Source organism: Antechinus flavipes, chromosome 5, assembly GCF_016432865.1.
Source record: "Antechinus flavipes isolate AdamAnt ecotype Samford, QLD, Australia chromosome 5, AdamAnt_v2, whole genome shotgun sequence".
Taxonomy (NCBI): domain Eukaryota; kingdom Metazoa; phylum Chordata; class Mammalia; order Dasyuromorphia; family Dasyuridae; genus Antechinus; species Antechinus flavipes.
The window spans coordinates 161,614,723-161,639,205 of NC_067402.1; the positions used below are offsets into that span (position 1 = coordinate 161,614,723).

At 34.9% G+C, this 24,483-nt stretch overlaps 1 protein-coding gene across 4 annotated transcripts in view; it reads left to right on the forward strand.

Annotated features, from left to right (window-relative positions):
• The window catches only part of FRMD4A (FERM domain containing 4A), a 737,403-nt gene that overhangs the window by 479,940 nt on the left and 232,980 nt on the right, over positions 1-24,483 (forward strand). For all 4 annotated transcript variants that reach the window (XM_051962747.1, XM_051962746.1, XM_051962745.1 and 1 more), the window contains exon 2: positions 12,491-12,556. In XM_051962747.1, the coding sequence (XP_051818707.1) occupies positions 12,491-12,556 (66 nt within the window). The remainder of the gene's footprint in view (positions 1-12,490; positions 12,557-24,483) is intronic.

The window sequence follows — 24,483 nt, forward strand, 5'->3', positions numbered from 1 at the left end:
AATACAGTTTGACATCTGGTCTGACATTCACATTTTCTTTTTATTGATTTCCTTAATATCCTTGAGCTTTTGTTTTTCCAGATGAATTTTTGTATTCTTTTTCTAGCTCTATAAAATAATTTTTGATAGTTTGATTTGTATGGCAATGAATAGACTAATTTAAGTAGGATTGTCATTTGTATTGATATTGACTCAGCTTACTCATGAACAATTAATATTTTTCTAGTTGTTTAGATCTGGCTTTGTGGGAAAAAATATTTTATAGTTGTGTATATGTAGTTCCTAGATTTGTTCTGGCAGGTAACCTCCTATAAAGAAGATATTCTTAAAAGGGCTAAAAATTATAATACTTCTTTTCAAATCTGTTATAATTAGAAATATGTGTTTATTGTATTTTGGGGCAAAGAGGCACATTATGGTTGTGTTAAAATTTTCTGGAAGGTACTGAATGGCCAAATGGTCATAATAGCTCACATTTGTGTGGAACCATATAGTTTACAAAGAACTTTTTTCACAATATCCATGAGTTTGTGGATTTAGTATCTGAATCCCAGATATTTTGCCTGCAAGTCTGAAAAACAACATGGTTTAATGGAAAGATTGCTAGATGTGGCGTTAGGAGAGTTTGAATCCTCGTTGGTACTCTTTTCTGTTGTTGAGTTGCTTTGATAATGTCAGATTCTCAAACAACTGAAATAGTTTGCCATTTCCTTCTACAGCTCATTTTACAGATGAGAAACCGAAGCAAACAGGATTAAGGGACACGCTCAGGGTCACACAGCTAAAAGGTGTCTGAGTCGGGATTTGAACTCAGGTTCTCTGCCTCCAGGCCAGCACTCTGTCCACTGTGCTACCTTGCTGCTCTATTGGTATTCCCTCAACAAATCACCTCTCCATGCCTCCATTTTCTCATCTGTAAAGAGGGTACAATATTGCTTGCACTACCTATCTCACAGGGTTGTTATAAAGAAAATGCTTTGCAAATCTTAACATGCCTTTAAAACCGTAAGTTATTATTAGTGATCTTTAATTATACCTTTTGGTATAATTAGGCTAGATGCCTGAATAGCTTATGGAAGCTGTTTAAAATTGTGGTTCAGGGGATTTCAAAGATCATTATAGGGACATTATATATGAAATGAGCTACTACTTATTCCAAAAGAGAAAGGAGTAGAATGAACACAAACTGAATGGTTTCTGGACAGGAAAACTTGTCTCCTAATAATGCTTATTTATGTGGCATAATGTACCTATTGCCAATGACCACAAATTGTCAGCTATGTGCTGTGTGTGGTTCATGTGGTTGTGTAGCTTTCTAGTATGCAAAGAATAGACATTTTTATATGCACATGCAAGAAAGTTTAGGGGCATTGTATTTTTTATTGTTACTGTATATTTGCTTGGGATTAGGCACCCTGGTGGTAGAGTGGCTAGAGCAGAACTCTGGTTTTCTATTCAGACAGATCAGACTGAAAATCTAGCTGAAGACACTTAGCTGTATGACTTTGGTTTGGTCACTTAACCCCTGCCTGCCTTGAATTTCCTCATTTGTAAAATGAGAATCATAATATTATCTATCCCCTGGATTGTTAATGAGTATCAAATGAGATAGTACCTGGCCCATGGAAAGTGTTTAATCGATGCTTGTTCCCTTCCCTCTTGTTATCATAAGTCTTATATTAGATCATTACCCCTGGAATATATGTAAATATGATATTTATCTTATCTACTATTGCTTCACCACTTCTGAGTATGGATACCTCTCCTACTTGGGCAGATCATAATTTCTCTACTATTTCTTAAATAGCCTTTGAAGATTGTGTGTCTGAAAATTTTATCACCCTGTCACTAGCCTGATGATACACTTCTCTGAGCCTCTAAAAAAATAACCAGCATTAAAGTTGGCAAAATACTTTGCATATATGTAGGTGCTAAAATTGTCTTAATTATACAGATGGGAATGGGAGCAATGAGGGAGGGAAGTGAGTGTGTATGGTTCCCCAAAAGGAGTCGGTGTTCCCACTACATACAGGAAATTGAGTAGAAGGAGGATTTGAGTGAATGGAATATCGTTGTGCAGTAAGAAGTGATGAAAGGGTTCTGAAAGATAAGACTTAAATGATGATTCAAAGTGAAAAGCAGACCCAGAAGAATAATTTATACAAGACAACATCGTAAAGACAAAAACTTCAGAAGACTAAGTGACCAGAGGACTGATGATGAAACATTCTGTCTCCCTTAGATAGAGAAGTAGTAGATTTAAGATGCAGAATGAGACATACTTTTGGACTTGGCAGTACAAGAATTTGTTTTGTTTTTCCTATGTATGTTGGTTAACGTATTTTATTCTAGTGGTAGAAAAAGAAAATAATTCTTTGCAATTGGAAAAATAAGAGAGAATATAGGTAGAGTTTTTAATGATTCTGACAGGCTCACTATATATATAAAATCATCATAAAAGGATTTATATAGTATTTCAAGATTTGCAAACGTGTACGTGTGTGTATGCTAGCTTTACATCTTGCAAATTTGATAGTTGTAACTTGAACATATTCATCTAGTGATTCATTAATTTTTTTAAATGAAGGTAATCAGACCAAGGAGTGATCCCTGTGGTATGCCACTAGAAACCTCCTTTCAGATTGCCATTAATTAATTTATATTCAAATATAGTTATTTAACCAATTATGGATCTACTTATCTTTTAATCCAATCTCTCTCTCTCTCTCTCTCTCTCTCTCTCTCTCTCTCTCTCTCTCTCTCCATCACTGGCACATCACTACCCAGCATAACATGCCCTTATAAGAGAATGTGCTGTATTCTATGAACAAAAACAGAATGGAAATAGCTCAAAAGAAACACAAGATGTGCAAATTTAGAGAATCCTCCCCAAATGTTCACATAGGCTATTTGTGACCAATCTGCAATAGAGCGTTCTGAGCTCATATAGTCTGATCTGCCACAATTGACAATGTAACTTTATTCTAACATAGTGATGTCATTTTGGTCTTCATCTAGAACCGAGGACAAAAAACTCCATCTTGTCTTAAAAGATAGCACAAGAGATATCCTCAAAAGTTTTGATAAAATCAAGTTACACTATGTCCACTATATCCTAGTAACTATTTAGAAAGATAAAGCCTAGTTTTACATTCTTTCTTTTAATCTAGTGAATGAATCCATGCTGACTCCTAATTATCACTGATTTCTAAATGCTAATAAACTTAGTATTTAATCTTCCAGGAATCAACATCAGGTTTGCCAATATGTAATTTTAAGAATCACATTGTTTCGTCTTTTCAGAATAATATTAGACTGTTTTCACACTTTTGACGGTGGGATATGATTTCTCAAAAATTACTAAGTGTGGTTCTGCAGTCATGTCTATTAATTCTTTTCATACTCTGGAATGTAATCATAGTTTGAATTCATTTAGTTTGGGTAGGTATCTTCTCATTATTGTTTCATTTGCCTTGGACTCCAATTTCTTCTTAGTTCCATTTGTTCTATCTTTTTCTTACTAAAGAACTTGGAAGCAAAATAGCAATTGGATAATTCATTTTTGTCCAGTGTGGTATTTGGAGTGTGCATGACTTTGGTGTCAAGAAGGTCTTTGTTCACCCTCCCTCTGACACACTGGTAGCTGTGTGATACTGAGGAAGTTATTTAACATCTCTCTAAAACTGCAAATTTCTGATGAGTTGCCAATTTGTATTAGCAGAGGAAATTTCCACACCAAGACAATCTACACAGAGAATCTTATATTGATATCACAAGTTATGATAAAAAATTAACATTACATCATAAACTTCAAGCAGTAGTTGTCCTTGCTCTATATATAAGCTTTAAGATTATCTTCCCAGGTCAAAAGCTATGATCCTACAATCTCTTTACTTCTCCTCACCCATCCTCTGACTAATCTCGGAGAAAGGAACAAGCATTTAATAAACATCTGCCATGTGCCAAGTACTATGGGACTTTAGAAGTATTAACTTTTACTGTAGGGATGTTATTTCATTTGTTATTCTCACAACAGTCCTATGAGGTAACTGTTAGGATTCTGGCTAAGTGACTTGATCAGGGTCACACAATTAAGTAAGTGTCTGAGGATGGATTACAACTCAGATCTTCCTGACTCTAGGTCCAGCACTCTATCTTCTTCACCACTTAGTTCCCTCAGTGATAAAATGTACTTTCTATGGAACCTGCTTTGACTCTTTGATTCCTTTTCTAACCATATTCCTCCCTACTAGTGTCCAAAAGGCACCAAATACCTTGAGAATAACTAGTTTAATTCTGCTGTCTTTAATCAGAAGACAAGTATTAAGTTGGCAAGTATTAAGCCCAGATTTTTTTTAAAAGCTTGTATATGTTGATTTGGATGTGCTTAGTATATTGAAAATATATCATATGGAAATAAAGCAATGAACCTCTCTATAAGATGCTATTAGATAATCATAGAAGTATGATCTTTCACATTCACATTTAACAATGGTTTTGTATATAACTGAGTCCACACAATCTTACTTTCCTCCAGGTACTTAAAAGTAAGAAATTAGCACTTTCACTATTTACAAATTTCATCATTATTTTTTAAGGTGGGGTATAGTAGAAACCTGAATGCATTTGAGGTCAAAGAATCACATTTTCTGAGTTCAAAATTCCTATCTGTGAAAAGAAGTTAGAAGGGCTCTCATAGATCATAAAAATCTAACTCTAAATTTTGTGTTCCTCTTGTGTTTGAAAACCTGTTCTAATGTCTGAGGGAGATATTCTCCCTTATCCTGCAAGAGCATATACTTTATACATGGTAATGCTCATGATGGTCACTAAAGTCTTATTACTATGAAATAGTATAGACTGACACATTTGGAGTCAGAAAGATGTGTTCACCTCTGCCTTAGATTCTCACTAAGAAATGTGACCTTGGACAAGTTAACTTTTTCTGGCCTCAGTTTCCTCATCTGTTAAATGAAGATAATAATAGCACCTACTTCCCAGGGTTATTGTGAAGATCAAATGAGAACATATTTAAAGTGTTTTAAGTGCTACATAAATATTAGTTAATATTATTATTAATACCTTAATAAAGAGCCAGTTTTCAAGGGCCCACATATCAAAAGGTCACAAGCTTGCTGTTCTAGGAAAAGGTAAATATCTAAGCCATTGTTTTGTCCATCAGCTCAGTACATTCCTTGACCTTCCATTTGTGATAGCCATCACATCTGTACAGCACTAATCAAGCATAGGTCATCATCTCCTTTACAATGTTATTCATTGTTATGAGGAAGAAATAATATTTCTCCCTTCCCAACCCCACCCTTCTCCATTACCACAACCCTGACTCACCTCGGTGTCTGGTCTGAGTTTCCGTTCTGAGGGATCACATAAAATGGATGGATGGAGACTTCTTTGCTCCGCTCCCCAAAGTCTTTCCATTTCCCTTCTCAGCTGTGGGGGCTCTGGGAATGATTGTTAATGTTTGTTGACCCTTTGGCCCACAGTTCCATCTGTGGAGGACTGGGATTGATTGCTCTTGGAATGTGAAGATGTAAGGCAGATTTGTGATTTGTCCCCTGAGTGGACACAGTGTCCCCAGCAATAGCAAATTTAAGTGATTAAAAGTGCTCGCCCCCTCAGACACAACAGCATTTTGATCATCTGTTGCTGTACAGTAGCTAAAAGTGATCACCCCTTGGACAGATCATCTGTGATTGTTCACTCATGTCCAATTCTTCATGACCCCATATGGAGTTTTCTTAGCAAAGATACTGGAGTGGTTTATCATGTCCTCCAGTGGATTAATAAAAATAATAGTTAAGTGACTTGTTCAAAATCACACAGTTAATGAGTGTCTGAGGCTGGGCCTGAACCCTGACTCTAGACTCACAGCTCTGTCTACTATGCTAAAAAAACCTTGCCAGAAGTTACAAAACCAAGTTAGACTCACAGCCAGAATCCCAGTGCCCACCATCCATGCTGTGATCTTCCTATTCAACTCCTTTGACAATCACCAGTCATCTTTTTTTTTTATTAATAGTACTTATATTTAGTATTAGTATTTTAGTATTAATACTTTTTATTAGCATTTACATTTATTTCAGGTATACAATTTATATGCATGTTACTGAGCAAAATTGGATTTCAAACCAATATACAAATGTCATAACAAGCACATATTAAATAACATCATTGGTGCTAGTGTTATAAATATATTAATGGAACTCATAAGGGGACTGCAGCTCATGACTTTTTTTCCCCCATGACTTTTTAATCTTTTTAATACAGCCAAAACTTTTGGTAGCCCCATAAAGGCAATACTAAAATGGCCATACTTCCAAGAAACATAGATGAAAGAACATTTTTACTCCTATCTTTTCATATTCACTTACTTTGCATTGTAGCGAATTAGACAGGAAAGCTAATAGTGAATGTATTTTAGCCAGTGTCAGCTTCTTTTGTAAGTAAATGTTAAAGGGAATAAGGCTGGCTGTACTGGGAATCTGCCTTTTCTATCTGTGAGCACTGCACTGCACTGTGCTTTAATTGAATGATTGGAGATGGATGTATGTTTTGCAAAATGATATGTAAAATCCTGAGTGAGTCTTTGGTAGGCTAATACTTTTTCATCATTATTATCAGTAAGAATTATTTGTTTCCCTATTTACCACAGTCAGTTTAGGTTTTGTTATATGTCCCATCATTTTACTTTAATGTTCTATCACATCAAGTACCATATCACTCTGATAGTGTAGGCAAAACTATCCTCATTGAATATCCTCAGTGTTTCTAAAAGTTGGGCCAAAGTCTTTCATAGACTTGCGTACTTGCCATGGGCTCTTTTTAATTTCCTGAGATCTGTAACTGCTTTGTGTTTGTACATTTATTTGTTTATAAGCTTCATTTAACGATTAACAAATTGTGATCCATATTAGCCCACCAAAAAAAGTCTTTGAAGAAATGAGTCTTTATGTGATTTGTTTACATTTTGTTAAGAAGAGAGTTAGAATTGTGAAAAGAGAAATTAAGAGTAGAAGCTCTAGCAATATGTTAGGAAGTTTTAGTCACATCCCTTTGAACAGTTCTTTTGGTTAGCTAAGTGGCAGAATTTCAGGTACTACTCCAAGACTTCTGGTCTTGCCAGGGTGTTCAGTGTCATCTGGGGTTTAATGAATAATGTCTGGAAACCAGTTGCTGAAAGACCAAAGGTTTTGTGTTTAGAAGACATTTTGGATGCTTTAAGGCTTACATTTTTCATCATGATATATGATGTCTTACAATTTTAAAGAAAAAAAATTTGAGGCTAGTCTGACACTTTATCAGTGATTAATTATTAGACTTTCCTGAATTATAAAGCAGAAAAGTTGAATTCACTTTCCTATTTCTTTAATGTAAGTGCTTTGTATTTTTTTTTAGATATTACTGCCTCTCCTAAATGTATTGTCAAAAGTAGCAGTGATGAATTGGTTCCAAGAGATAGGGATCAGAGCTCAATTTTAATTTTCATTATAAGCACAAATTTCTCTACCTATTTTTGATACTGATGACTTCCAAGATTTCTTCATTTATAGGCCCATATATGTTGTTTTATATTACTACAATGATACTACAGTTGATAATTTGACATCAGAAACACCAAGAAATAGGATAGAGCTAATAGCTGAAATTATTTTATGTTTTAGAAATTTTATTTCCCCTATTGTCTGATTTCTCCAGTATTCTAGAAATCCAAGGCTATTTTTCTTGAGGCAACTAGGGTTAAGTAGCTTGCCCAAGGTCACATAGGTAGTAGGTTAGGTCCTCCTAACTCTAGAACCCAATACTGCTTTAGAGATGAAATCCTATAATTGATGTGAAAACAAAGTAAACTATGAATATATAAGTAAACTATAAATCACAGAGGTAACAATATGTTTGGTTTTTTTTTTTTTAATTCAGATTCAATGTTTATCAGAATTTTAAGCAGTAGAATTCAAGGAACAGGGGACATCTAAAGAGTAGGTCATAGTCAAAAAAGAAAATTGGAGAGTTTCGTGAAAGATGATAAGAATATGAGTAGAATGAGACAGGGAGAAGAGTACTAGCTAAGGATACTGAATTCAAATCCTTTCCCTTTTCACTTGCATGATTTAGATCAATTCACCAGATTTCTGATGGCCTCAATTTCCACAGAAGTAAATGAAGGGGTTAGGACTACATGACTATTCAGTTTCTTCCAGAAAAAAAATAGAGTAAATAAGCATGAAAATTGTTTAATTTTTGAAATGAGATGGAAATGTTCTTGGTAAACCACAATTGAGATTTGCCAAATCCCCAATTCTATTGACTTTCTACATAGGTACACCTAATTATTACAAGGCCTATGCAAATACACCTTTAAGAAAGTTTACATTCTGTAATCTTATCCAGAAAAAGCTATCTACACAATCATCTAGGTAACCCACAGGTTTTTTTTTTTTTTATTATGAAATTGCTCTACATAAAAATATCATAATTTCTCATTTTTATTATTTGATAGTATACTCCAGGGAGAAGTTCTTCATTGCAATTAAAAAGTATTTGAACTATTTAAAATAAATTTATATAAGATAAAAGAAAAAAAAAACAACATTCTTCAGGCTACTTTTCTGTGGCCACCCATAGATCTGAATATTGTATCTTTAACAGCAAAGTAGATGAACACAAGAGGGTAGAAACACAATTTTCAAAATAACTTTTCCTATATGTCCTATGGAACAATAGTGGGCTTGGCATGCCATTGCTTGTTATAGAATTATATTGTAGCAAGACAATTTATGGTTGAAATGGTAACCAGCTGACATTTATAAGAAGACTTGTTTTCCAAAGGATTTCCTTTGAGGGCGATGTCAGAGCTCCAATTGTGCCTGAGTAGCTGAAAATGAAAAGGAAACTAGTATTATTTTACAATTGTTGGTACTCAAAAGAAATTTCAGGATGCCTAGCAACCAAGGCAAAACTAGCAGATGGTGGGTCATTTATTATTTGTACACACCCTAGGATAGTAAGTAGGTCTCTTTTCTGAATTGATTGATGCTGAAGGAGAATCTCATTCTGTCTAGAATGGACTAACAAAAGTCTACCTTTTTGAGTTGAAAATCACAGATGTGTTGTCAAAAAAAACCTTAATCCTGAAAAAAAAAGTTTGAAAGTTCAAAGCTCAAGCTCAGCTTTAAATCTGTTTCCCTCTTTTGCAAGGGGGGCATTAATACAGGAGAAAGTTTTTCCTATACCCTCCAAGTTCAAAGAGTAGACTAGTGTTGACACTTTGATACCCTGGAACTGACCTACTTAAACTGCTGATAGTTAAGATGAGAGTACATAAAAAGCTCTTTGTTTTGAGGATTTCCTTCTCCCCTCAAACAAATTTTTAAAAAGATCTTGGAGTAAATTTTTAAAATTCTAGCTTTTGCATGCTTTTGGCAGAATTCTTACAGATTTATTAAAGTCACCGAGTATTAAATGCTGGCTAATAATTGAAGGAAAGACATATCATTTTTATTACTATGATAAAATATTTATATGGCACTATTAAGTCCTTCAGACACCAATTTTCCTATGTTTTTGAAAAAGTTAAGACTGTGAATAAGATATTGAATTAAATCTCTACACACTTAATCCTCTTGAAATGAGGTGAACCTTAGACTATCCAGCATGTATGCAATGTTTCTCTTATACATTTTTCTTTTCTGGAATGTTCTCAATAGTATGAAAAGAGTTTTCAAAATAACATGTTACTCTTGCTAGTTGCATGTGACTCTGTTGCTCTGGGACTCTATACTCCAATACACTGGGTGGTTTCCTAAACTTGTGTTGAATTGTTCAAATTCAGAAGATGTACTCAAAATACCCCTCCTCATTATTATATCCAGCTATGTAGAATTGCAAAGCTGGGGATTTACTTTTTGGCTGTAAAGTATTGTTGGATTTTCATTCTTATTTAAGAATTCAGGATCCTAAATCCTGTTGAGTTTCATTGAGTTTCCATAGAAAAATGATGAAAAATCAGATTAACAAATATTTGTTTAATATTCATGATTTGCAATACAATTTTACTTCCAGCTTAGGGACCTATCCTTCTGCCCAGAAAAAGTTTTTTGTTTTTTGTTTTTTTTTCCCTAAGAACAAATATAACTCCAGATAAGAATAGGTTATCCTGTTTGGAGACAAGTTTAGATTTCATAACATAACTCATTTGTTATATTGTTATTTTATTTTACTCTTTTCATTCCTATTTTTATGATTGTCTGGACTCAATTAGTTCCCTTTGACTCAAAATATTATGAAAATGGCAACTGGAATCTTAAAGACTGCTCAAATGGTACACATATCCTGGTGGGTTCTACCAAATAAGACCTGGTGATGATGACGATAATCATCATTGTTATCAATATTTTTATTTATTTTGGTCACAACAAACTCATAAAGATTGTGTGTCCATTTAGCACAGTGTCTGGCACACAGTAAGTGATTAATAAATGCTTGATGGTGTGGATTAATTGACTGGGATATAAAATTAGCTGATTAGGTATGGAGCCTTTGTGATCTTTATTCATAAAGGTTAGGATTTTATCAGTGTATGTACAAATATTTTAGAATATCAAAGTATGACTAAAAGTCTTTTCTTAGTATATCCTTTCTTGATATAGATAACTATTGAGTAACTTCTTATTCAGGAACAAGGGAACTTTATAATTAACTCATCTAAGTAAGACAGCTTCATTTTGGATCAGATCCTGTAACAAGACAAGGAAGTCCTGAGAAGGCTTCTTTTCACCTTTCAGGCTTTTTTGGTGTGGTATCAAGTGATATAGAATCAGAGGGTCTGGGTTTCAACAAAAGCTCGGTTAATTATTACCTACATAACTGAACAATTCAGTTCCATTTCTAGACCTCAGTTTCTCTATTTGTCAATGTGTAGGTGGAGGGAAGATATATAATCACTAGGGTGCCTTTCAGTCCTAATAATTTTTGGCATTTCTGTAACTCTTTAAGGTTCCTTAAGTTTTTTACATAAATGTTGCCCATTTAATCAATAACATATATATGAAGTAGGTGCAATTGTCCCCATTTTATTACTAAGCAAACTGAGTCTTTGAGAAATTAAATAATGTTCCCAGGATCACACACATTGAAAGTATCTGAAGTAGAATTTGAACCCAGACTTTTCTGACTGGTGGTTCAGGACACTCCTTGTTATACTCCAACTCTCTCACATTCTGCCATCTATCTGGAGGAAGAATGAGAGGCATTTCTCACTGGGAGCCTAAATAGGTTGGATGGAGTTTGCATACAGTTAGAAGGCTATTAATGCAAAACAGCAGATTATGCATGGGAATTTCCCCCCTTTCCCGATTAGCAGAAAATAGCTGCTGAATGGCCGGGTGGGAAGGAGTTAACCAGGCAAGGTTAATGCATCATGCAGAGTCTCTGTGTTGGAACATTCTGTTAAATCTGAGCAGAAGCATCTGGTAATCAGGGGGGAAAATGATGCATGTTAATAGGGGAAATAAATGGCCTTTCGGTGCAGAGGCTTTTAGATTGGAAAGACACAAAAGAATGAAGGTCAGATTGATGGTTCAGTCGTGTCCCATTGGATTTTTTCCTAGGTGGTGAAGGCGGCACACAGGTACCTTTCATTATCTCCAGGGGCTTCCAGGAGTATGATGTTAAGGAGAGAGTGGACCGAAAGGGGAGTTTTACTTCTATTGAATGAAACAAAAGATTTTTTTCGGACAATGCATTTGCCAGATGGCTTGGTGGCTGGACTATTCTTGTCTAGGGAGGGCAGAAGATTAAAGAAGCAATGACTATCAGTTATCTCAGAGGTCATCCTCAGTCCTCACACACACACACACACACACACACACACACACACTCCCTTCTGTAGGTGCCTGCAGTTTTATGTGTCCGGTTTTATCTGGTTTGTCGGTCCAACTGTCATGCTGGTATTGGATATTAATGCTGTTTTTGTTCTTCAGTCATTTCAGTCCTCTTCAATTCTTCCTGACTCCATTTGGGTTTTCTTGGCAAAATACTAGAGTGCTCTGCCATTTCCTTCTCCGGGTCATTTTACAGATGAGGAAATTTAGGAAAACAGAGTTAAGTGACTTGCCCAGTTGCACAGGTAGTCTGAAGCTGGATTTGAATTCAAATTTTCCTTCCTCTAAGCCTAGCTCTCTATCCACTGCACCATTGAATTATTAATGTTTTTAGGGCAGTTGTTAAGTAATTAACCCTTTTGTTTGAATTAAATTGAATTAACACACTTTTAGGTGTACGGGTTCTTTGTATCTAGAATATAGGTATAAAAGTACCTTAAAAGTAAAGTACTTTTTTAAGCTTGTGTCTTTAGTACCTAAAACAGTGCTTTGCTCATGCTTAATGAATGTTGGTTGAGTAAGGGAGTAAGAATGACCATTTGAAAACTTTTGAGGCTTTTGAAAAGCTCATAATTTTCCTTTTCTTTTAGATGACGGAGGGGCGTCGCTGTCAAGTCCATCTCCTTGATGATAGAAAGCTGGAACTACTAGTACAGGTAAATTATTTTTGTTTTATTTTTAAAGTTTTTCTTTTTTTAAGGATTTTTTTTTTCAACTCTAGTTTTCAACCTATTTCCAAATGGCGAAAAAAATAAAAGTTTCTCTCTCCAAAATACATAGTCAGGACGTATTAGTTGTGAAACTCTGGTTGAATTCCTCTCCCCTGATTCCATTTTGACAGATATATATTTGGACTCTTGTTAAATAAAAGTCCACAACAACTATTAGCAAATCTTTATATTGTAACTACCCCCACTCCTGGGAAGATTTTTCTCATACCTATCCTAAATGCCTCCCGCTTCAAGTTAAATCAATTTGTTCTTTCATGTTAAATATGGATGGGAAACAGCTGTCAGAAATCTCTATTTGTCGTCATATTTTATAAAGACAATTAGCTATTCCCTTTGTTTTCTCTTTTTAAGAATATTTTCTTATTCATCCTTCTAAAAAGGTTCAACATTTTATCTGTATTTTACATCTGGGTAAATTCAGATCCAGAAAATGAATATTGCAAAAAAAAGAGAAAGACAGAGAAAGACACACAGATACAGACACAGAAAGACACACACACACACACACACACATACACACACACACACACACACACACACAGAAGAAGGGAAGAGAAGAAGGAAGAAAGGGCGAGGGAGAGGGAAAACAAACAAATTCATGTCAGATAAGTCAGAAGTGAAAGAAATTAGAACTATTTTCTCCACCCCAAGCCCTGATTTCTAGTTCTAAGTACTTTAAAAAAACCATTAATTTCTTCAGAACACCAAAAATTAGTTAAATCTTCAGTACAAAACTCCCCAAAGATAGTAATTTTCTATTTTTTGTTCTGAATTGGACTTGTATGCAAATAAATATTGAATACCCTATTGCCAGTTTCACAGCTCAGATACTTGTAATGTCACGATGCAATTTTTCATCATCCTTCAAATTTCTCAGCTACGATGAGTGCAGTGTCTGCAGTGTGTCAGTAGGTTAAAATTATGTTTTTTACCATTCATTGACTTTAGAAAAAAACTCTGGGAATTTTCTTAAAGAGGGAGCTGAGGAGACAAGACATCTGAGTGGGAGATGTAGAGAGAGAAAAAAGACAGGCATTCTTATCTCCTCCAGTCTTCTTTCCCAGGTTGTATATACATTATTCAAACCTGTCAAAATTCAAACAATTAACCTTAAGAATTAATTTACTCTTTTGACCTTCATTAAGGACTAAATTATATCTTAGATTTTAGAGGAAGTCTGATGTTGAGCAAAGTGTGTTCATTTAGACTTGTGCCTTAATGAATGCAAGAATAGTTAATAATCAGAGTTGATTGTTGTTGCTGTTGCTGTTCCTCCTTAATTTTTGAAGAGGACCAATAACATCACAGATAATATCTTGACTTGCATGTGAATTGGAGTTAAATGAAACAGAGCTGTGCAAAGTCTTCAGTCTCTTCCGAATGGTTAAAAATCAGTTTGTGTGTGGGCATGTATGTGTACTTGGAATTTTTTTATACTGAATTTTCAATTATGAATGTTAAAATCTTTGGAAAGAGGTAGTGCTCTATTTGACATCAAAATAACAGCTGATGTCCAGCCTGCCTTATGTAGTTAGGATAAACACTTGCCTCATTGTAAGAGCGGCAGTGCTATATGAGAAATTCTAAAGCTGATTTGCATTATTTAAAAACTTATCTCAGTTTGTGATTTCTGGAGAAATTCTAAATCATAAATAAAATGAGAAAATGGTCTCTTTACCTGTGTTAGATGCATACTGTGTCTGTATTAGCTTCCATATACAATCTGTCTTAGTATCATATTCCCAAGGGACCTATTGCCATAGTACCTAATTGCCTGGCATGGGGTGGGGGGATTATTTTAAAACAAAGGACTATTAAGTGGAAGGCACAATATGCTCCTTTGTATTATATTTCAAACTAGATAAACAAATCCTAGGATAACAAGGTCTTAGCTATTAGTTGCTGATTCGACAAAAGCCAGTTTAAAGATAGGAGATATCTATGTCTACTCCAGAGAAGTGTGCTCAGACTCAAAAACGTTTTATATGATCAGTAGATCTATGGAAGACACCTTACCTCTGAGACCATCTGGTTGTAGATCTTCATTAGATGAGGCAATTGAGGCCCTAAAAGTCTATGTGATGTCTCCAAGGTTACACAGGTGTTAAGAGTTAGAGACAGGATTTGAACTTAGATTCTCTGATGTGATTCATGAGATTTAATCAATTATATCACACTCTTAAGACTAATATCTTTATTTATTCAACAGATATGTTTTAAGTATCTGTTACAGCACACATGTGTGCTCTAGTTTGTAGCATAGATGACTTCTCATCCATTTGATTTTTAAATGATATATTTTGACCTTAATGCCCTCTTTTAATTTTTTTTTTATTTGTGAAGATATTAAAAAGAAATCTAGTCCATGTGGTTCAGCTTCATTTGCACTTGAATCGATAAAATATATCAGTTGCTAAATATTCTTCAGTGTTCAAAAATGTTGTAAATGCTCTTAAAATAGAGCATTGCATTTTCAAACCATTGGCTCTGGTATAAAGTGGGACTCCTCAAAAATTTAACCAACCAAAGGTTGAAAGATTGAAGGGGAAGGGTTAGAATGAATGTAGCTTTATATCAAGTAACTGCATGAGAAGTCTAAGACCTTCTTTAGATCCAAGGCTATTCAGGCTTTTAAAGCAATGAACAATTTGGAGCTTCAAAAAGCTTATCCAATGAGAGAAATACAGTACTGAACTATAGACGAAGATAGGGCCCACAAGCTAGTTCTATGTTTCATTGATAATAAATAGAGATTGTCTAGAGAATGTAGGTTGATAAGACAACTATTTACATGATTTCTCTATGTAGTGTATGTATCTTCCCACTGTGTCTTTGAGTAGTTCATTTCTTTCCCCAGATTAAGAATACAATTATTCTTTCCACATCATAGGGGTTAGGGACACAGCACCCCTACAATCTGGAAAATCTGTATAAATTTTTTGGGTCTCCCTTTGTATCAGAGAAGTCAGAAAATTCTGATTCTCCTTGACCCCACTTGGGATTTTATTGGCAAAGATGTTGCAGTGATTTGCCGTTTGCTTCTCCAATTCATTTTATAGAAGAGGTAATTGAGGCAAACAAGTTTAAGGTACTTGCCTAGGATCACACCTGAGACCAGATTTAAACTCAACTCCTGATTTTTGTGGGGTGTTTACAGTATTAAAAGATAAAATATGTTGATATTATGTGACACTATACATATATTTTATTAATTTCTGAGTTTCTAAGCTTTTTCTCTGTCATCTGCTAGTCTTTTCATGTCATCTGTGGCTTCTGCAAAACTCCTTCAGAATTCCCATTACTTACTTCAATCTGCAATATATTGAAACTGTGATGGGGAAGGGATAACTGTAAAATGTATATAATTCTACCACAAAATATGTTTAAGACACTTAAAAGTTTGAAAGGATCAAATTCATCCTTTTGAATTCTTGACAATACCTCAGCAAATCTCTAAAAATTGAATTATCAGCAACTCCTATGTGACTCTTAGGATTTGAACTGTACTCCTATGAACTGGCTGAAAAGGGAGGTATATTTGGGAATTTGCTAATCAATAATAGCCATTCCTTTCAGTCTCCACTATTATCTTGGCCAATCAGAACTCTAACCCAGAAATTCAAATTCCAAATTAAGGAAGTCATATGGAATTCTCTTTCTGAGACTTATTGTCCTGGCTTCCTCTGCCTTGTCCTGCTGTTTGTTGCTCTGTGGAGCTAGTGGAATACCAGGCTAGCAGGGTGTTTCCTTTCATTTCATTGGACCACATGTGCAATAATAGAAATCAGGACATTAGATAGGTAGGTAGATAGATCGATCAACAAACATACACATATATATTTAGGAAAGGAAATCAAGCTTGTAATTTCATAATCAAAGGAGACTCAGTGTAGACTAGAAAGACCAATGCATCAAGAAATTAAATGACTTGCTAACATTTGACAGAAACACTGTTTGAACCTGGCTCTTTCTGAGTCCAAGGATTGACCTTTAACCACTCTGCCATACACTAACACACATATGTAGCCAAATTTAGAAATATGCCATGGGGAAAAAAAAGTAATATTGAGCATAAGATATACTTCTATGAATTATTATAAGTTTCATAAAAATACTAGCCATTTAATGGCACTATTGCTTTTTCATTTTTATACATTTTTGAAGGGGAGCTTGATGTAATGTAAAAAACACTGCTTTAGTATCAAGAAAGCTAGGTTTAAGTCCTAGCCCTGCCCTTTTCTGTGTAAAGCTGGGCACCTCACTAACTTTTTTCTAGCTCAGTGTCTTTTATCTGCAGAGTACCTAACTCACAAGGTTTTGAGGAAAATCCTTGTTAAACTGCAAGGCAATATATGTTCCTCTCTTTTCCTGCCTGATAGGTATATTTTGGGGGAGACTCTTTTAAGGACAAAGAAAGAGGAAACAGATGTAGGCTATAACTGAACTTTCTAAATTAAATGGAAGAATTTCCTGAAGGTGAGAGTTGTCTGGTGCTGAAAAAGAATGAGTTAATGAAGGGAGAGTCTGACATCTCCTTGGCTTGAGGGCTTTTGAATAAAGGATAGATTTTCCTGAGTCTCAGATGCTTGGGTGTGGCTCTTTCATTACACTTTCACAAGGTTTCTACCAAGCCTAAATTACCTTAGTAGGCCCTGGTATCCTTGTTGAGTCAGGCCTGTCTGATTCTCCTTGACCCCATTTGGGATTTTATTGGCAAAGATGTTGCAGCGATCTGCCATTTGCTTCTCCAATTCATTTTACAGAAGAGGTAATTGAGGCAAACAGGTTTAAGATACTTGCCCAGGATCACGTAAGTAAGTAGTGCCTGAGGCCAGATTTAAACTCAACTTCTCCTGATTCCAGGCCTGGCATTCTATCCACTGCACTATCTAGCTACCTATACTAGGTTTTCTTGACATGAAAATGGCCTTTGAATTAAAAATAACGGTTCTGTTTGTAATGATCCTGCCATTAAGATTCAGATGGACTGGGATGGGCATTTCAATTTGTGTTTAGGTAGATATGAGAAAGCAGGAAGAATTTAGCTGAGTTTTACATGATGGAGGGAGATAGTGGGTGATGGAAAAATAAGAGTACCAAGCTTTTTCAGTCTGGTGGTGAAGGGGAGAAGAAAGATGGAGCATTAGCTAGTTACGATAGAAAGGTAAAAGAAAGGTTTTTTTCAGGGTCATTATTCCTTCCAATTTTCGCATATACTCACTTGTTCAGCTGGTTGTTTCAGCTCATTCTGCCAGCTTTTGAATTTTTTTTTTTTTTGGCTTTTAGAATTCCTACTCCTTTTTATCAAAAATTTTATAGAACTGAAGTTGATGCCTCTTAATTTCAAATGGCCTCAGTGCAGTCCATTCTTCATTGGTGTAGAAAGTACCTCTATACAGGAAAATAGCTTCTCTCTAAGTTATCCCAGTATTGGACTAGAGGCAATGCTACCAATTTTTCTCTACCCTTTTACATTGAGTTCTTCAGTGGTGATCCATAAGCCAGACATAAATGACTCCACTGTAATAGAAGAAACAAAACTTTTTTTTGATGTAGAAGAATATGGACACTAAGTTTTCCATGAGCCAGGATCATGAATTGTTTTTATGATATGCAGTTTCCCTATTTCTAGAGAGAAATACTGGCACAAAAACAATATAATGTGCTTAATAGAGAAATGTGATGTTTTTTAAAATTATCATAGAATTTATTAAGCCAGGTATTGTTCTTGATTGAAGCAGCAAGATAATTCAGTGGATAGAATATTGGTTGGAGTCAGGAAGACTCATCTCCTGAGTTCAAATGTGGTCTCAGATACTTACTAGTTGTGTGACCCTGAGCAAATTACCTACTCTGTTTGCCTTAGTCCCTTATCTGTAAAATGAGCTGTCAAAGGAAATGGCAAACTACTTCATTATCTTTGCCAAAAAAAACCCCAAATGGTGTCATAAAGAATGGGACATGACTGAAATAACTGAGCAACAACATCTTAGGTTCTAAAAGGGATACAAAGATGAATAAAAACAGCCAGTGACTCCACATTTTGTATCTTTTAAAACCCAGATGCTTAAGAAACCATCTCTAGTATAAAACTACCCTGTGTATGTCTTGAACATAATAGTTGCTTTAATAGATGTCTGTTGAATGCCTGTCTAGAATTATCCTTGGCAAGATTGATAGTCAATCCTACATCATACTTTATGGTGGAGATAATTCATCATTTCAAATTGGTTTTTGACCAGTATTCAACCAACAATCTTTACATATTTAAGTGTGGAAGAAAAACATACACTCGTAGTAACAAAATCTAAAAATGGATTAGCACCGATTATGTGCCAAGAACTAGTTGCTGTAGACACAAATCCAAAAGCCAGATAATCTTTACTGTCAAGGCACTTAGATTTTATTGAGGGAATTGATTTCTCTTGAGCTATAATACGAGACAGCATTTCATATGTATCAGAATAATGCAAAGATGGAGCCATAGGATTGCAGAGAAAGGTAGTTAAGAAAACATTAGATGTAATAGTAAAAAAAAAGTTTGCATCTTTATGAGACCTTACCTAATTCATTTAACTTAGCTAGATGGTACATTCAATAGAGTGCAGAATTTGAAGTCAAAAATACCCAACTTTAAATACTGCCTCATACACTAACTGTATAATAGTTAAAATTTTGAGCTCTAGTTTCTTCTTCTACAAATTAGAATATTGGACTTGATGGTCCAAAGTGCTTTCCAAGTCCAAAATCTTAGAGGTTCTCAATCTAGGATCCTGAGCTAAGAAATGGTCTTTGAGCTAAACTATAAGGGATAACTAGGATTTCAACAGATGAAAGGAAAGATTTGCTACTATACACACAAGAGGTGTTTATCTCTCCAATGATGCTAATGATCTCTAAATTGCCATATAAATGGCCTTTCCTCAGTCTTCATCTTCTAGCACTTTCCATTATATTGAGTTTAACAACACTTTTTTGTAAGCATAGTGATCAAAGTATTAGAAAAGAAAGTTTTATTAAAGAAGGTATTTATGGATACTTTTGAGCGATTAACTGCACATAAATTTCAAAATCATACATTTGAATATGATGTTTCTCTGGGAAACGCATCTTCCTCAGGTCTTATCTTTTGTACCGCTCCCATTCAACCAGCAAGAAGATTCTTTCTCCAACTTCTGGTCACTCTGCATGATACTTCTCTGCTTGAGAATGTGACCATCTTAGTTACCATCTTTCTCAAGTGAAGTGAGGGCAAATTTCTAGAATTGTACAATCTTTTCATTTTCTTTTCCTATGCCAAATGACAGGAAACCTTGCACCTTTCCCAAGTTGTCCTGTGTCCCCTCTTTCTTTGACCCCCTTTTTTTTTTTTACTTTAGTTCTCTTTAGTTATGGAGGCCACCTATTAATAATAGTGGTTTTACAATGAAATTGGCCAGTGATTGGGAAAGGTGATATTGGCACCAATAGCTTATTTATGTATATTTATTGCTTTTCTCTGCCTTTCAGCTCCAGAGAAATCTATTCCTTTCTTGTTTCCATTGTCCTCATCAGGAATTTAGAAAGAAAGAAATAATAAAGAATGCTAAGAAGAAGAAAGCCCAGGGTTCATGTACATCTTTTCATTTGGACCTTATCATTCATCAATGCTAGACCTTACTAAGTAGAATGCCCCCAAAATGGTAATGCTGTTGAAATACCATGCAAAGTGTCCAGATTATTTCTCCTTTTCCTGATCTCCTTTAGATAGAACAGTCTGTATTCCATCCCTATCTGGAGCTCACCAGTAAGTAGCTTAATGATTTATCCATCTAAGGAGGTGATTTGGTATCATTAGTCATTCAATATGCATTTATTAAATCCCTGAATTCTAACTAAGTACTTGACTAGTTAGAGTTCTTTAGGTTACAGAGGCTGTGTGTCAGAAGGGTCTCACATAGCTGCCTTTTCACATAGGACTCTATATTGTTAGGCATAATTTGCAACTAATAGTCAATAGATTAAGTATTTTATGTTACCATGTGTCAGACACTGTGCTAAGTCCTGTGGCTAGAAAGAAAAATAAAAGGCCGTCCTACCCTAGAAGAGTTCACAATCTAATGGGAGAGACAATATATAAATGACTTTGAAAAACTATATACAAGATGAATTAGAGATAATTAATGGAAGGAATGATATGTGCATGGAAAGTACATACAAATAAATGTCAAAAGACCACTTTGCCCAAGGATTACTAAATGTAAAAACTAAATGACTCCTCCATCATTAACCAATTTGGAGAGGCAACTTGGCGTAGTGTATTAGTAGTTTGGATTTAGAGTCAGCATAGCTCTGAGACATACTAGCTCTATTATTCAACCTAAATTATTCAACTTGTCTTTTTAAAAATCTTATTTTTGTTATAGGTGTAATTGGGAAAATAACAGTGCCTACCTCACAGAGTTCTTATGATCTATGTAAAGTACTTGGCAAAACTTAAAAGTGCTAGATAAGTATCTGCTATTGTCATTATTTACTTAGCTTCATTGAGCTATTTGTACTTTGGTTTCATTCTCAACCTAACTCCTTAAAATGCCTAGTGGAGTTAGGAAGTTATTTATTTTTTATTTATTTATTTTTTATTTTCTTAAAGAGGATTAAAAACCTTGAATTCCAACTGTCTGAGAACTTCCTGTTTACCGGGCAGCTTAATCCTAAAGATTATATAGATATGTGGTATTCACTGATGGAATGAAGATTGTTGAAAGAGTTTGAATTCTAAGGTCACAATAGAGGTAACTGATTGTACTAACTTTGGCAAAGAGAATGAAAAGAATAAAGAGGGCCCTGCAGTTACAGTATGGTGATGGGAAAGGAGGGAGAAATTTAGAACTTCCCAGCAAGAGGAATTTCCACGTTCCAAACAGGAAATATGTACTTAAATGGCTAAGGATGCTTGGACAAAAGGGATGAGGTCACATACCACTCTTGAGTCATAGGTGGGGAATGTATGAAGCAGTTTAACTGTATGTCTGCAGCCAGTACTTAAAGTTATATATAGATCCCTGCAAAGGTGAACAGAATTTGCTTTGGGCTCAGAGCACCAGCTACCTGATGCCCCAGGGGACAAGTTATACCAAATACTTGATAATATGTTTTGAGTTCTCCCACACAGTATCACCTATGGTAGAAGTAGGGGAGAAGGAACTAACCTTATTTCTGTGTACTCTACCTAGATCCTTCCAATGACTTTCATTACTTTCTGATATGGTGATTTGCCTCTACTTTTGACTTTTGAACTTGAAGTTCTACTATTAACTTTTGTCTTATTGATTTGGAGAAGCAGAGTTGATTATAATACAGTCCTATGATCACCAGAGTTTAAAGCTGGAATGAGCTGCTGATGATAAACTTCAGCTTTGCTCAAGTGTCTATGGAATTCAGTTAATTTAACATTTATTAAGCACCTGCTATATGGAATATACTGTTTCCGTTTTTATATTATTAGTAGAGCAATATTGGGGCCTCTGGACTTCAACATATCAAACAGCTACAAATCATGATAAATAGTACAGATCACTTCCTATCCTAATTTCAATCTTTTCATCAAAGCCAACTAATAAGAATACACATTTTCCTCAAATTATATAAGTTCTTGAAAACCTGAATATAAATGATTTTTTTAAACTGAAGCAGAATAATAACAGAGCATAACATAAATGTAACTGAAGCCAACATAATAATAGTTCATAGTTAATCTTTACAAAGGATCTTATTCACTGAATACTCTCAACTCTTGGTAATCAATCAGTCACTATACAATATTAAATGCTTATTATGTACCAGGAAATATGATAGGTGTTGGGACTACAAAGATAAAAAAGAAATATTTCCTGCTCTCAAAAATCTTATATTCTAAAGCTTCTTAAACTGTGGGTCCCAACTCCATATGCAGTCACATAACTGAATGTGGGGATCTCAACATTGATTTATTATGACTAAATGTTTGGTTGGTTTGCCTATTTTATATATATCTATATACCTGGGATTCTATAAAAATTTCCCAGTTGAAAAGGGGTTGTGAGTGGAAAAAGTTTAAGACGTCTTATATGTATATATGGATGTATATCTGTGTATATACACACATACATACACACACACGTATATAAATACACACCCATTCTGTCAGGGGAAACAATGTGCACTCATATGGGTAGACCCAAATATATTCAAAGGAAATTTATGGAGTGGGTACTAGCCTGTGGAGATACAGATCAGAAAAGTTTTCTGGGAAGTGGTTTGAACTGAACTTTGACGGAATCTAGGGTTTCTAGCAATAGAGAGGACTTCATTCCAGACATTCATTTATGGTGGATAAACTTGAATAGAGTGAGAACTTTTCTTCTCAGTGAAAACTTTTGAGGAAGCCACCTACACACCAAATATTTCCAATTCCTTTTTTCTCAGTCACTACAAAATCCCTGTGATCGGACTTCTCATCATTCAAATAAAAATACCGTATCCAAAGTTACTAGTGATCTCTTAATTGTCCCCGCTAATAACTTTTTCTCATCCTCATCTTTCTTGACTTCTTTAAAAGCCATGGAATATGAACTGGAAAGGGAAGAGACTGGAAGGTAGAGAGGTTAAGTATTATTATGTCAGAAAACTGAGGCTTATTGTGATTAAGTAACTCCGGGTCACATAGATAAACGTACTGGGAAAGAATGAGAGTGGAGAGTCATTACTTAAAGGATTCCTTCAGTAAATCCATTTGTAAAGCAGAGAATTATTTGGTAATATAAACCCTTTTTAGCTTGTTAGTTTTTTTTAAAATGAAGGGTACTTGCTAAGATTTTATAATTGTTGATGTTATGTACTCAGTTCAGTTTGCATTCAGTTTACAGAAGCAAAGTTTGTCTAGCAGAAGTGCTATGTCCCTTTTTCCTTTCTAAGTCTGAGGCTTCTATATCCTGAAGTCAGATTGTGGCTATGGTTCACTCACATCCAACTCTTCTTGATCCCTTTTGGAACTTTCTTGACAAAGACACTGGAGTGGTCTGTTTTTTCTTCCTCCACCTCATTTTACAGATGAGAAAACTGAGGCAAACAGGGTTAAATGACTTGCCCAGGGTCACATAGCTAGTAAGTGTTTTAAGGCCAGATTTGAATTTAGGAAGGAGTCTTTCTGATTCTAGCCCCAGTACCCCATCCACAGTGCCATTTAGCACATGACCTGATGAAGTTAATATCTCTAACTCTTTAATTCTTTGCTTGTAGAAAGAGAGAAATGTCTTAGATGACTTGTATAATACAATAATCCTATAATCTAAACACATTATCTCCTGGTATTCAGGAGTACTAGCCACTGCTTTCTGTTAAACAATTGTTTTTCCCAGCTGCCTAATGGGACTTAAGTTATGGAGTATACCAGCAACTCACAATCTATACCAAAATAACAGCAAAATGGGTGTGTTATTTAGAAAAGAAGAGTGATACTATAAGCAAATTAGGAGAGCAAAGGACAGTTTACCTGTCAGATCTTTGGAGAAGGAAAGAATTTATAGCCAAAAAAGAACTAGAAGATATTATGAAATCCAAAATAGATAATTTTGATTACATTAAAGAGTTTTTGCACAAACAAAACCAATGCAGCTAAGATTAGAAGGGAAACAAAAAGCTGCAAAACAATATTTAGAGTCAGTGTTTCTGCTAAAGGTCTCATTTCTAAAATATAAAAAGAATTGAGTCAAATTTATAAGAATACAAGTTATTCCCCAATTGATAAGTGGTCAAAAAATATGAACAGGCAGTTTTCAGGTGAAGAAATTAAAATAATCTATGGTCATGAGAAAAATGTTCTAAATCACTTA